Source organism: Rhea americana, unplaced genomic scaffold (genome assembly GCF_003343005.1).
Source record: "Rhea americana isolate MKP2758 unplaced genomic scaffold, rheAme1 scaffold_35, whole genome shotgun sequence".
Lineage (NCBI taxonomy): Eukaryota > Metazoa > Chordata > Aves > Rheiformes > Rheidae > Rhea > Rhea americana.
In genome coordinates, this window is record NW_028186479.1 from 5356965 (window position 1) to 5370184 (window position 13220).

The 13220-nt window shown below is 38.1% G+C and overlaps 1 protein-coding gene across 4 annotated transcripts in view; it reads left to right on the forward strand.

Moving 5' to 3' along the window:
* Positions 1 to 13220, forward strand: part of DNAJC13 (DnaJ heat shock protein family (Hsp40) member C13) — a 54949-nt gene that overhangs the window by 17924 nt on the left and 23805 nt on the right. For 2 of the 4 annotated variants that reach the window (XM_085311858.1, XM_085311859.1), the window contains exons 13-26: positions 112 to 211; positions 468 to 575; positions 1130 to 1285; positions 2146 to 2202; positions 3475 to 3596; positions 4764 to 4839; positions 5835 to 5930; positions 6083 to 6226; positions 7240 to 7254; positions 7893 to 7975; positions 9066 to 9219; positions 11465 to 11568; positions 11643 to 11802; positions 12884 to 12946. In XM_085311858.1, coding sequence (XP_085167984.1) covers positions 112 to 211; positions 468 to 575; positions 1130 to 1285; positions 2146 to 2202; positions 3475 to 3596; positions 4764 to 4839; positions 5835 to 5930; positions 6083 to 6226; positions 7240 to 7254; positions 7893 to 7975; positions 9066 to 9219; positions 11465 to 11568; positions 11643 to 11802; positions 12884 to 12946 — 1438 coding nt within the window. Of the gene's footprint in view, positions 1 to 111; positions 212 to 467; positions 576 to 1129; positions 1286 to 2145; positions 2203 to 3474; positions 3597 to 4763; positions 4840 to 5834; positions 5931 to 6082; positions 6245 to 7239; positions 7255 to 7892; positions 7976 to 9065; positions 9220 to 11464; positions 11569 to 11642; positions 11803 to 12883; positions 12947 to 13220 lie in introns of all 4 variants that reach the window. The other 2 variants (XM_085311860.1, XM_085311861.1) reach the window with 2 other exon arrangements.

Consider the following 13220-nt stretch of genomic DNA (forward strand, 5'->3'; position numbering starts at 1 on the left):
CTGAGTTCTGGCTTGCTAAATACCATGCAGAGAGAGTTTTATTTTAAGTTCAAGATTGATGTTTCACCTGATTTTGATGTTTTTGCTTCCCTTTTCTCCCACACCTTAAAGATTTCGGGAACGTTTAGGAGTGAAGGTTGTAAAAGCTCTAAAGAGGAACAATGATGGAGTAACCCATGCCTCTATTGATATGCTGTGTGCTCTTATGTGTGTAAGTATTAAATTGCGGTATATATCACTCTGGAACATGTGAACTTCAGACTACTGGAAAAGCAGAAGTAAGGTCTGCCAGTTAACTTGCAGTCTGCTCAAGCATGAAATAATTTGTGCTAGAGTGGCTTCCTGGTGAACCTGAAAAAGGATGTGGTACCTGTGATGTTTGCTGTTTTTTAAGGCTTTGGGGGACTACAGCTAACTAAGAATTGAGGGTTGAAATGTGACTGCACTATGAATATTTTTTTCTCTAGCCTATGCATGATGACTATGACTTGAGGCAGGAGCAACTGAACAAAGCTTCTCTCCTTTCTTCAAAAAAGTTTCTAGAAAATTTGCTAGAAAAATTCAATTCCCATGTGGTAAGTCAGACTCTGAAATAGCTTAGTGTTTTTTCTAATTACTATGAAAAATACTTAGATCATAATGAAAATATTTATATCATGATGAGATATCTTTGACTGTCTTACTGCCTAGAATTAAAGCACAGGAAATGCAGTGATGTCTGACTTTGAATATTGTTCTCAGGGCTTGATCTAGACTGGTTGAGTCAAACTGTCTGTACTGCAGAACTTTAGGATACTCACTGTAGCAAGCAACGTTTTCATGTTTAACGTGGAAACTCGGTATTCCTGTTAAATCCCATTAGCTGAAAGGATAGTGTGAATAGGTAATTTGGTCTTAAACCTAGAAAACAGCTTGCGGCATACTGATGTCATGAGTCTCTAATATGCTCTTGGAGTCAGTCCTTTGTCATCAGAATATGACAATGCCCTAGTATAGGTTGACCTTGTAGTTTCTGTTTACAGATAGTATTTTGCGATATGAAATGGAAAAATTAATGAATAAAGCTTGCGTGAGTGCTCTTTTGCATGGGAAGTGCTGTATTTGTATGACATACCTCTCTGAATTTCAGGATCATGGAACAGGTGCCCTAGTAATTAGTTCACTTTTGGACTTCCTGACATTTGCCCTGTGTGCTCCATATAGTGAGACTACTGAAGGGCAGCAGTTTGACATGTTATTGGAAATGGTGGCATCTAATGGGCGAACWTTATTTAAGCTATTTCAGGTGAGATTTCACATTTTTGCTATGTGAAATAAGAATGATTTCATTCTTGCAACTCTTTAGAAATGAAGATCCCTTTTCTTAAGCGGAGGAAACACTAGTGCTACTCGTTTGGCATTATCAACAGTGCTATCAGAGGCCTTAAGCAATCAGTCAGGGAATCTGAACTGTTCTCTTCTGAAAGACGATGTGTGTTCCGTTGATGTAGGTAGTGTGCCTGAACCCTTTTCACCTTGATGAGTTTTGGAGGGCCTGCTGCTTTAGTTTCAGATGTCAGTTTGGAGTGGTTATTCTACAGTGAATGTGTTGAATCATTCTCAAGTAGAGTGCATAAGATTCTTTTTCTTAAAACAAACAAACAAAACTTAATACAGGGTAAAATATTAAACCAAGTTCAGGAGATGGACAGATCTTTCTCTTTAAAGAATCTATTGCTTTTTGCTTTTCTCTCAGAAAAGTAGGAGCAGCTTCAGCAGTAAACTTCCAAGGATTCTTGGATTTTTGGCTAAAAAGCCAATGCTTTCTTCCTGTAAAACAGGAATGCTCTTCTGTTCATTGGCTAGTGCCAGCTTGTGTCAAACAGTTTCAGTGAGCTTCCCCAGCACTATTCCAGCGTCTTTGATACACCACTCTGTGTTGCCAAGAGATCTAGCTGATAGTTGCATGACAGATTTTTTTTGTTTGAGGATTCATTCTAGCAGCTCTTCCTGTGACTTGGGGCTAGCTTTCAGAAAACTTGAAAGGGTTTACTTCCTGTATAGAGCTGGGGTCAAAGCAGTGTGGATTTGAAGAAGCTGAACTGTAGATGATCTAATGTTCAAATTCTGAACGTGGATGACTATTTTATGGCCTTTCTCTTGTAGCACCCTTCCATGGCAATTGTGAAAGGAGCGGGTTTAGTAATGAAGGCAATAATAGAGGTGAGAGATTTCCTAAATGTTACCTGGGACGGTATACTAAACATGCATTGTTTATTTCAGAAGCAGAACTGCAACATTAGGTTACCAAAATAGTAGATGCTTATGTTAGCTGTTGAGGGGAGGAGGGAAGTAACAGAACACCTGCTTAATTGTGAGTGTTTTAAGAAAGCAAATTGCTTTCTTACACTTGAGGGGTTGGCAGGCATGTGAGTTGGACATTAGGATTGTGCCTTGCATGTTTTCATATTGTAGCAAGGTTTGGCTGTTTATCTTAATGGTATGTAGCTCAGTCATGTGCCTCTGAGCTAGCAGACTTCTGCGTGTTGAAGAAGGGCTTACAAAGAAGAGAGGCTGTATTTCCTGGAATCTTATTCTGGCACTGCCACATACAATGCCACGTAGTGATGTCAGCCTCTGTTCTTGCACGTCCTGCTTCAGCCAAGGATTTGGCTTTAACTTTCATATCAGTGCTACACTATGATMTATGGGTCAAGCCCATACTTACAGGCTGCTCATGACTGTTGTGGGGTGACCATGCTWACTGACTTGCAACACTTCCTGTGTTGAAATTCAGGGCTTAGGCTTTTACCTCACTGTGTCAAAATGGCTTATGCAKCTGAATCACATCTAGTACTTTCTTGGAATGCAAGTGAATGAACACTTGAAATAGAGATGCTATAAATCCACAGGTTTGCATTGGTGTATCAGCTACTGTTAGCCAAAAGAGATTATGCTGTTTATTACTTCTTTTGGCATTCCAACTATAATTGGACTCAGCCAATTAAAAATGCAGTGAAAACTTATTGTATCTGTAAACATTGCAATAATATATCTTGACTGAGTGACTGTTATTCATGTGGCTTTCTAAACCAAACAGCACCAGTTATTCTTAGAAATGTTACCTGTTGAATAAAGATAAGCAGCAAGCAATTACTTGACTGCATTATTTGACTCTAGTTTGCAACTGCAGTGTGGAAGCGGCACTTGTTAATGTAGTACTGATTTTGTTAATCTGTGATGGAAGATAGTTAGTGCATCTTATCCTACCCAGTTGTTATCCTCAGGCATAATTGCCAATGTTCTGGTCCATGGCTTTACTGCAACTTTAATCAGTTGCAACCGAGAACTTGCTAAATAAAGCCCCTTACATTGTAGCTTCTGGCTATTAGTAGATGTAGTTGATGGTCAAGAAGGTTTTAGAATTGTAGATTAAGATAAAAGCAGCCTAACTAAGATTCTTTCTCTAGTAATCATCTTGCCCTGTTTCCAAAGGAAGGAGACAAAGAGATTGCTACCAAAATGCAAGATCTTGCCCTCAGTGAAGGTGCCTTACCTCGTCATTTGCACACTGCTATGTTTACAATAAGCACAGATCAGAGGATGCTTACAAATAGGTATGTCAGTCTCACTTGATATATTTTACTTAAAGTCTTAAGTGATGCTGCTAAGATCAGAAACTTGGAGTTCAGGAAGAACTTGCAGTTCTTCAGGGTAAGATTCTCTTCAGGAGTTGGTGTACTTAAACTGAGCAAGCTCCACTTGAGACTGCAGCCACTTAAACTCCTTTTCTTTCTTTTTTTTTTTTTTTTTCTTGGCAAAAAAGTGGGACTTTGATTAGTTATGCATTAAAGGTTCTTGGGGGGGTTTTCTGAAGATGTTCAGAAGAGCAAGTTGAATGTCAGATTTGTCAGAAGGCAAGTTGAATGTCAAACTTTCAAAAGCTTTTGCTTCATTTTTACCATTGTATAAATCCTGATGTACACACCTCAGTCATCTTGTATGCAGTTAGGGTCATCCATGTCTTCTGAGTGAATAGTCTCTTTATAAAGAAATCACTTCATGAAATTCAATGAGCAGAGTTTTTGAACTGTGAGAGTAGGCCTGTGGCCATGCTGAAGAGGATGTGGGAGTGATTATTCAATTATTTCTCCAAAATGCAAGATTAGGAATGTGCAGCTATAGCTTCTATAAAGTACTAAAAATAGAGCTATTGAGAAATGTAATGACATATGAAACTTGTTGCTACCATATGTCATTCTGAGCAGAGTTAGCATGACTGCATATTTCATACTAGTTTGGTTTGGACCTACTTATGACTGGTTTGTAAGTGGTTCTTTTGATTCGTAGTATTAAAACTCTACTGACTGTTCACAGAAAATGTTAGTTGACATAGAAGGTTTTCCTAGCCAATAACTTATCTCCAAATAGAGTAATTTCTTAATAGCTTTTAGACTCCGAACTTTAACTGTAGTTCAAGATTGACTGGATGAAATTACACTTGGTCATTAGATGTTTAGTTTCTACTCTATTGCTCAAGTGTTCTTATGAGGTCTAGATCAAAAAAGCATGTGCTGCTAATGTTGCACTAACTTCACTACAACTTTTTAAAGGCAGCACTTCAAAGCATGCAAGCATATACTTGAACTGGAACCATCTAATGCTTTTTAGCCTTGTTCACTTGAAATAGCCATCTTCATTTTGTCAGCATGGTAAGGGTAGAAATTTAGTGAGTAAAACASTGCTAAAAATACTAACTTGTTCATTTTAATGGCTTTTTTCAGGCAGTTAAGTAGACATTTGGTTGGCCTCTGGACAGCTGAGAACAAAACTGCTATGAACTTGTTGAAACGTATTTTGGTGAGTAAAAATGGGATGTAGAGTGGGGAAAGAATAAAATCTGACAGCCTATAATATTACAGGACTTGGAATAGGCTATGTGGTAGAAACATCCCCTCTTCCATTTGAGGAAGAAGTTTGACATGGGAGCTCAGCAGTCTGGCACTTGCTGTTTGAAGGATATTGATGGCTAGTATGAAACTTCTCAATGACTTCTGAGAAATGGTATTTTATCACTCCCTCTCTCTCTCACCACCTTAAAATGCTGCCTGACACAATCAAAATCTAATGTCTGGTATTTTTTCTTTCTCTATTGAAAACAGAAGTACAGAAGACATGGTAAAGAACACTTCTAATGCTTAGCACCAATAAGAAGTTAAGGCAGCAATTCTGTTTATCTTTTCATGCCTATCCAACTTCAGTTACTTATAACACTACTAGAYTTATATACTAGCTGGTATGTCTAACTTCTCACCTTTATAGCTTTTGGAGAAGTTTTGGCTTAAATTGCTCCAGTAAATCAAGGAATATGTAAATTCTGCGTGGGGAGGAATCTAGTTTTCAGATTTAGAATTGCAGTTCTTGCGCATGTGGCAGTACAGCCTGTTCTGATGCTGGTCACCATCTTATATATTATGTTACATGCAGCACTTCTGTCTGAGAAGATATGGATGGGCTAGTTTGGTGTCCATCTTCCTCCATATTGCTGTAGAATCAGCTCTTCTGTTCCTGCAGTCTTTAGCTTCATTATGTGATCCTCTTAAAAAAAAATGAAATACAAGCAAGAGTTCCAGTGCACTAAAGCTAGTTCTGTGCACTTACTGAGATGGTTCTTTTGGGGGTGGTGGCATTTCATTAATAAAAATAAAGCTGCTGTATTTCTGCATACTTTTTTCAAACTCACTAATTTCAAAACAGAGTCGTTTAGCTAATGTTGCCTGATGTGATGATTTCTGTTCCATAAACTGTTTTTACTGTTCCATAAACTGTTTTTACATTAGTCTTAAATTTTTAAGCCACCAGGTTTGCTGGCGTACCTTGATAGCACTGATTCTGTTCCTGAAAAAGATCCAGATAGAATGCATGTCAGAGATAACTTAAAAATTGCAACTGTAAGTAAATGTCGTTGTCTTACCTCCTCTGTTTGCTAGATGTACGGTCTTAAACTTTTCTAATACTGCTACTTTGAAATTGCATTGGTCTGCCTCAAACATTCTGATAGAAATGCAACTATAAATTACTACTGTTTTTTTTTTTCCTGCAGGATCAGTATGGCAAGTTTAATAAAGTGCCAGAATGGCAGAGAATAGCTGGAAAAGCTGCAAAAGAAGTTGAAAAATTTGCCAAAGAGAAGGTGGATCTTGTCTTGATGCACTGGAGGGATAGAATGGGCATAGCTCAAAAAGAGGTAAAAGTACTTGAAGCTCTTTGCTTACAGCAATTTAACTCTAAATGCAGAGAAGCAGACTTGTTAGTTACTGTCAAACTTGTTTCTGACTTACTGTGGTTGTGTCTTTTTAAAAAAAAAAGGGGGGGGGAGGGGGGGATTTGTAGGCAGAACTGTGGTCTCACAGTTGAACTTTTTCCTATATGTGCATTTTTTTGAAGATCACAACACAGCAAAATTCCTTGAAACTTGACAAAAAAAATGTTTAGGAGAAACTGTATATTCTTTGTATCCGAAATGTTCACTTTGTATGCTAATGGTATTTTAATTATGGGACCTATTTGAAGAAACTCAGTGCTGCCTGTTTGTCTTGATCTGATGCAACTAGGATATCTCAAGGATCACTTGAATTCTTACTGGTGTCCTTTCATATATAATGTAACAACAAAAATGACATTCTGAACCATGGGCTTTCCATACTTTTTTGTAGTCTGCTGACTAAGTTTAGTTTTTATGCATTTTAGAAATTAAAAAATCTCTATACATAAAGAAGGATGAAAAGGGCAGTAGATTGCATTGTATTGAACATGCCTGTCTTTGCACTTTCTCTGATGTAGCTACACACTTGAATTTAGGAAAACTTTAACTTGGCAAAATGTATTTTGTTTCAGGTAGACTGGAATAGAGATTTGACAGGCACCTTTTCTGGAATTGTGGTTCAAAACAAAGTACTAACAAACAAATTGTGGTGGAGGGGTGAATAGTCCTAGGTAACCAGATTCCTGCATTACACTGCAGGATGCTTTGTAATAGGTGGCTGTAGTGTGTTCTAACAGCCTGTATAGATGCTGGGTTTAAACAATTGCTTATTCTCTCTGGAGTTCTGAGCTGTTGAATTTGACTTCAAGAATTCATGGCATTGTAGTTTGGAAAGGGTTATAGCAAATTTGAAGCACTTCAGAGTGGTAATATCAATGGCTGTGGCTTGTTAAATATTCCTTTTCTTTTTCTTCCAACTTCCTAATCACAATCAGGACAGAAACAATATGGTGAGTCTGTATCTCTCTGCTACTTGTGCAGATAATGTTGCTCTGACTTCTGCCTGCATGTGATAACTCATCTAGAGTATTATGTTGACTTCGTGCTTGGTCAAACTAGGGAACCTTTCAGTGGCTGGGTGAAGTTTGACTTGATTTTGTAATTTGCTCTAGTTTCCTTTCAAGAGTGCAGAGCAGTCCTGGTGCGGGTTTTCAGCTCCATCAGTTTCAGAGCTGCCAGTCTCATTGTCTTGACAGACCTAGCTTTGCTTATGATTTTAGCTTGGTGCTAAAAGTACTGTCTTGTTGCATAGTTGGTGTATGCATGAAATACAGAATATTGAAACACTGGCTTAAACTGTCAGTCTTGTTAGCACTCTTGAGAGTATTAACAGTGATGGGAATTAAGCTTTTATCGATGGGGGATAACTCCCTTTCAAACAAATAAGTTAAACAGCTGAAAGTTTCTCTGGCATAAATTTACTAATTTTGGTGTAAATAACTCCTGTGAAAGTCTGCTACTTACTAGAAAAGGAGAACTTCTTAACAAGGTCTAGGTTAAGATGTGGCTTTTCTGAAGGAATACTTTCTTTTTAAAATAAAAATCAGTATCTGTTGCTCTCACTCTCTTAAACTTGGCTCTTTTGTAGAACATCATTCAAAAGCCAGTAATACTAAGGAAACGAAGGCAAAGAATAAAAATAGAAGCAAACTGGGATCTCTTCTATTACAGGTAAAACCTTAAAATAAATACAGTGGGCTCTAATACAGGTAGTTATTTGGCTGGATATTTTGGTTAATATCCACTGGGTTGCTGTGAGTTGTTTGCAGTTAGTGTCTGCCTTAAAACAGTGTAAGTAGTTTAACAGGAACCTCTAGAAAATGAAATGCAAACGTATTTAGGGATTTAGCTCCCCTTTAGGAAAGGGGAAGACTTGGAAAGCTTATCAACTGTGATCATGCAAGCTGCACGTGCAGCTTCAGCGTGATGCTGAAGGCTAAGCAAAGCATCCCTGAAAGTTGTTGTACTGGGTTGGTGCATTGTCTTGTAAACTACTTGGTACCGTCTCAGTTTTGGAATTGGAATAAGAATGTGTAAGGCAGACCAACAGAAAACACGTGGATATTAGGTTTCAAGTAGTGTCGTAAGTGTGATTTGTTTACCTGTGGTTTTACAAACCTGAAAATTTACAGGGGAGGGGGCCCCCTTTTGAAAAGGGTAGCATCACCTCAAGTCTAGCTGGAACATTATGCTAAGTGGATGAGTAAAGCTAGACCGTTCATCAAACTTATGAAAGCAAGATTTGAGAAATTCAATAAACTTAGTTTGATTCAGTGGTTAATATTTCTAAAGGACAGATAGTATAGTCCTGTCTAAGTACTTCATGAGAAGATTTGCATGTTCTCTTAAACCTGAAATATTCAGTACTGTACTGTTTCTGGACACAAATGCTGTTTTGTAGTTGCTACTAAAATGTCAACTCTCTTGTGATGCTTGAGAGACATCAACTTCTATTTTCCTACGTGAGCTATCTGCTCTCTTGGGGTACTGTTCATTTGTAGCTTTTACTGGCAGATATGGTGCATAACTAGCAAGACTTTTCCAGTGCATGAACTATCTGCAGCTAATTTAGCCAAAAGAGGTGTTTTTGTACTGATCTGTCTATCACTCTATACAGTGAACAGACATTATACTAGAGGCAACTACTTATACCTTCTACATAAGATCTGCTAGTGCTCATCCTCTCTAGTTTGCCTGCTGAGCATTGCTTGTGGTCTTTCAGATAATGTTTGAAGGGCTTAAACTATAACTTCTTTCCTAGATTTCTTCAAGATCATGCTCGATCAAACTTGATTTGGAACTTCAAAACACGGGAAGAACTGAGAGATACTCTTGAGTCTGAGATGAGAGCATTTAATATTGACAGAGAACTTGGTAGTGCTAGTGTCATCTCATGGAACCATCAGGAGTTTGAGGTAAATGACTATGTAGGAGAGCCTGCRTATGTAAGATGCAGCTACTTTACATGTCTTTAAATCTTTTTTACTACCTGAGTCTTGTGTTGACAGTCTGACTGCAAGCTGGAACTCTTTTGGGGGGTTTTGCAGTAAAGAGGTAATATGTTGACTTTCAGGCTATGGACAGACRTTGCAGATGAGTGTCACTTCATAAGGCTGAAACCTCTTCAGCCTGACAACCTTGTAGAGACAAATCAAGAGTTCCAGTTAATGCTTTAACACTTACAAATTAGCTCTTTCCCTCTCATGAGTTACACTGATGTCTAGACAAGCCATACTTGCTTGATGGAGTATGTTAAAGAACTTGTTTTTAGATTGCTTCATGAGTCACTTCTTTCTGATAGCAAGCTCCCTGGCCTTTACTTCTATGCCTCAATTATTCTGGGTCCATTAAATACTGGGCTGCCAAGTTGTGAATAAGTTATGGAACTRAAATAAAGGCATGCTCCTCTGTAGCACTGAAGATACTGTTTTAATTCTAGTAACAGTAATGCTAAAGTCAAAACGATATTACAGGCTTCTGCAAAGCAATTGGTATCATTCTAGTTGATGGGAGGTTTTTTGGAAACATCTTGCAAGATTTTGCCCAAGAAAATGCTAATAAACACTTCCTGTCACTTGCTCTGGTCTCTACTGCTGTTTTAATTTTTTCACATAGCTATTTAACCTGCGATGTTAAAGCAGAACAAGATTTCAATGGTGAAATATGCTTGGGTGCTCTCGGTGCCATCCTTGTCACAGTACAGCTTTCTAGTTAAAAATCTGAGCAGAAGAACCTGCTAYTCTTGAGAAACTTGCAAATGTCACATTCTCTCAGATTTGCCAGAATGATTGTCAGTGTAAAGCTTCTAAGAGGAAGAACCATTGTACGTCTTCCCTCTACCTGCTGTCACACAGCTACAGACTGCTTACCATCATACAATACCTGGATAAATATAAATCAATACTTCTGCACTGACATTTAGTTCTTCAAGCTTTTTTCAGGTATTGATTGGAGACAAGACTTCTAGGCACCCTAGCCTAATGGTTTTCCCCAACTGTACTAGGTAGCTGAAAGAAGTACTCTCTTATCCTGGGCTTAATTGCCTGTGTCTTTTAAAAATCATGCTTTTTCCAATGCTTCTGTGGGTGTTAGTGTATAAAACACAGTGCTGACTGGAGCAATATCAAAAGCACAGACCTGAAACTTCTGATACAGGCATCTCATCTGCACTTTGTGCTCTTACGTGGCTGGTGCTGCTGTGACACCATTAGAGTTCCTGCAGTTACAATTCAGAAGGCTTTGGGACTGGCTTGAGGGGGCTTCATGTAACATGGGGTTTGAACAACTGCTGTCTTGGAGGCTTGCTTTGTTAGAAAGAAGACTTTTGTCAGGTTATGTCTTAAGTGTTTGAACTAACTACATAGCAGAGACTGAAGGCTTCTCTGCTAACTGTGGAACTGGACACTTGCTAAGGTGAATGCTTGCTGAGGAGAGCTCTAGAAGGGTACCAGCTTGAGCTCTTTATTGTGTTCTGTGGTTAATCTGTAAGTTGCTTGATATGACCTCATGATAACCAGTGGTTTGCAGACCACAGATAGGAATAGTTACTGTAGAAAGTGGTTTTTGTGGTATGTTAGAGGCACCTCTTGAAGTGCTAGGTTTAATGAYTTTAAGCATTTGGCATAACCATGTGACTTTAAATGTTTAATGTAGTTGCTGTGAATTTAATGATTCTCATTGTGCAATTTCCATTTAGGTTCTTACCGTACATACTGATGCCTCTAGGCTTTAATTACCTAGCACGCTAGCTAGTACTACCAGTAATTATATGATGTTTGTTTTGTACCTGTATAATGTTACAATATTTCGCAATGAGAAAACTGCTTATTAAAGCTGAGTCACTGAATATATCATGTTTTGTCCAAATTTAGTTACTTAAAAACCCTTGAGATGAGAAAACTTACGTTRGAGGTTAGAAGCTAGGATTTTGCTAAGACTGGAAACTTCTTTGTTTTGTATGGGGAGCAGTAAAAGCTTACAGCGTAATGCCTTAGATTTGTGTACTTCAGTAGCAAATTTACRAAGGATTTCAATCTTCCTCTTATTATAGGGGGAGCTCAYTAATCTTGGTGAGGGTATGGATACAAGTAAATACAGTAATATGCAAGCAAATAAGTGAAGGAAAACAATGCTTATCTTTAACTTATTTTCATGTTATAGGTAAAATATGAGTGCCTTTCTGAAGAAATAAAAATAGGGGATTATTATTTAAGATTGCTACTTGAAGAAGATGAAACTGAAGAGAGTGGAGCAATCAAGAAATCGTGAGCCATTATTAAAGTCTCCTCTTATTCTAAAGCTCTTTGTTTCCTTTGCTGAAATCTTACCTCTTTCTTAGGTATGAATTCTTCAATGAACTCTACCATCGCTTCTTGCTCACTCCAAAAGTGAATATGAAGTGCTTATGTCTGCAAGCACTGGCCATTGTTTATGGAAGATGTCATGAAGAAATAGGCCCATTTTCGGATATCAAGTACATTGTTGGGATGTTAGAAAGGGTAAGAAGTAGTGACTTGATGTAGTGGTACATGGTTAATCYGGACTATGTTCAGGTCCTTCAAGTTGCTCTGAAACCTGAATTTTGATTTTGCAGCAAAATGCCTTTGAATTATATACTTCAACAGCAAATTTACAAAGGATTTCAATCTTACTGTTATTGTAAGAGGAGCTTATTAATCTTGGTGAGGGTATGGATAAATATGTAAGAATGTGAGGCTGAATACTTTTTCATGATATCACTAAGTGTTCCTAATATTTCCCTGTGGCTCRATTTGTTTCACCAACAAACTGCTAATCATAAAAATATTCCAAATCAGTCTCCATATGTAGCTTTTTGACCTTACTTGACTTTTACAGCCTGTATATAAGTGGAGTGTAAAGGAACTTGGTGAGATACTTGTCTTCTACTTTTGAAGACTGCAGAAGAATGAAACTCTTAGAAGATCCTTGTTCCAGGTCGTCTTATTTGGAGATACTRACTTAAGAGCAGTGGCCACAATGCCAGGCTAATGAAGTGGTAGCATTAGATGAACAGGCACATAATGGAATAGACTTTAGTGGTAGCCTGACAACTGATACAACTTGTAAAAATGCATTTCCATGTAGTCTGAAGACAGAGTTCTCTGCTAACACTGGCATGATGTTTTAGTTTTGTTCATTGTAATTTAAACTGAACCAATGCAGTTTTTCTACCATGAGTCTTGGGATAATCTCACTAGTAACATCAAAGACCTATTCTGTCTGCTGGCTGAAAGCAGTTTSTCTTCTCTTGTTTGTGTTAACTGGCTCACTGGGGAATTCAAGCACTCTCCCTCTAACTAGAAGATCACTTAGCAGAAAAGTGAGCCTAAGTTTCAGATCCAGATGAGCAAACGGAATGGTGGACAGCAATAAGACTTTTCCACTTCAGTGGCAGCAAGCTGTTAAGTTTATTAGCTGTGCATGGAACTGTACTGTTGACAGTTTATTCCAGGCATAAAAATAAAGTAAACGGATCTTTGCAGGTGCAACTGTATTGACTGTTGAAGGTAACTTCTGGTAATACATGCTATCAAATGTTGTTTTCTTCTGTTGCAACAGTGCACTGATAGGCTTGAGCGGGACAGACTCATCCTGTTTCTCAACAAACTGATCCTTAATAAGGTAAGAGGCATACCCACTTAGTTTGTGGATCTTTTGACTGTATAAAAWTCTTTCTAACTGAACTGGTCTTTCAGGGTTAACTTCAGCAAAAATTTAAGTCTTTTTGCCCAGTGGAGGCAGGTATTTAAAATGTAAATGTTTGCTGCAGTGCTCTGGGATATGGTAGTTTTTATCTACTGATGAGTGAGCTGAAGGAAGTGTGAAAAATTTGATAGCTGTGCCATATTAGGAGCCTCTGAGAAYGCTTTGACTTTTCTCATGGTCACTTCTGACC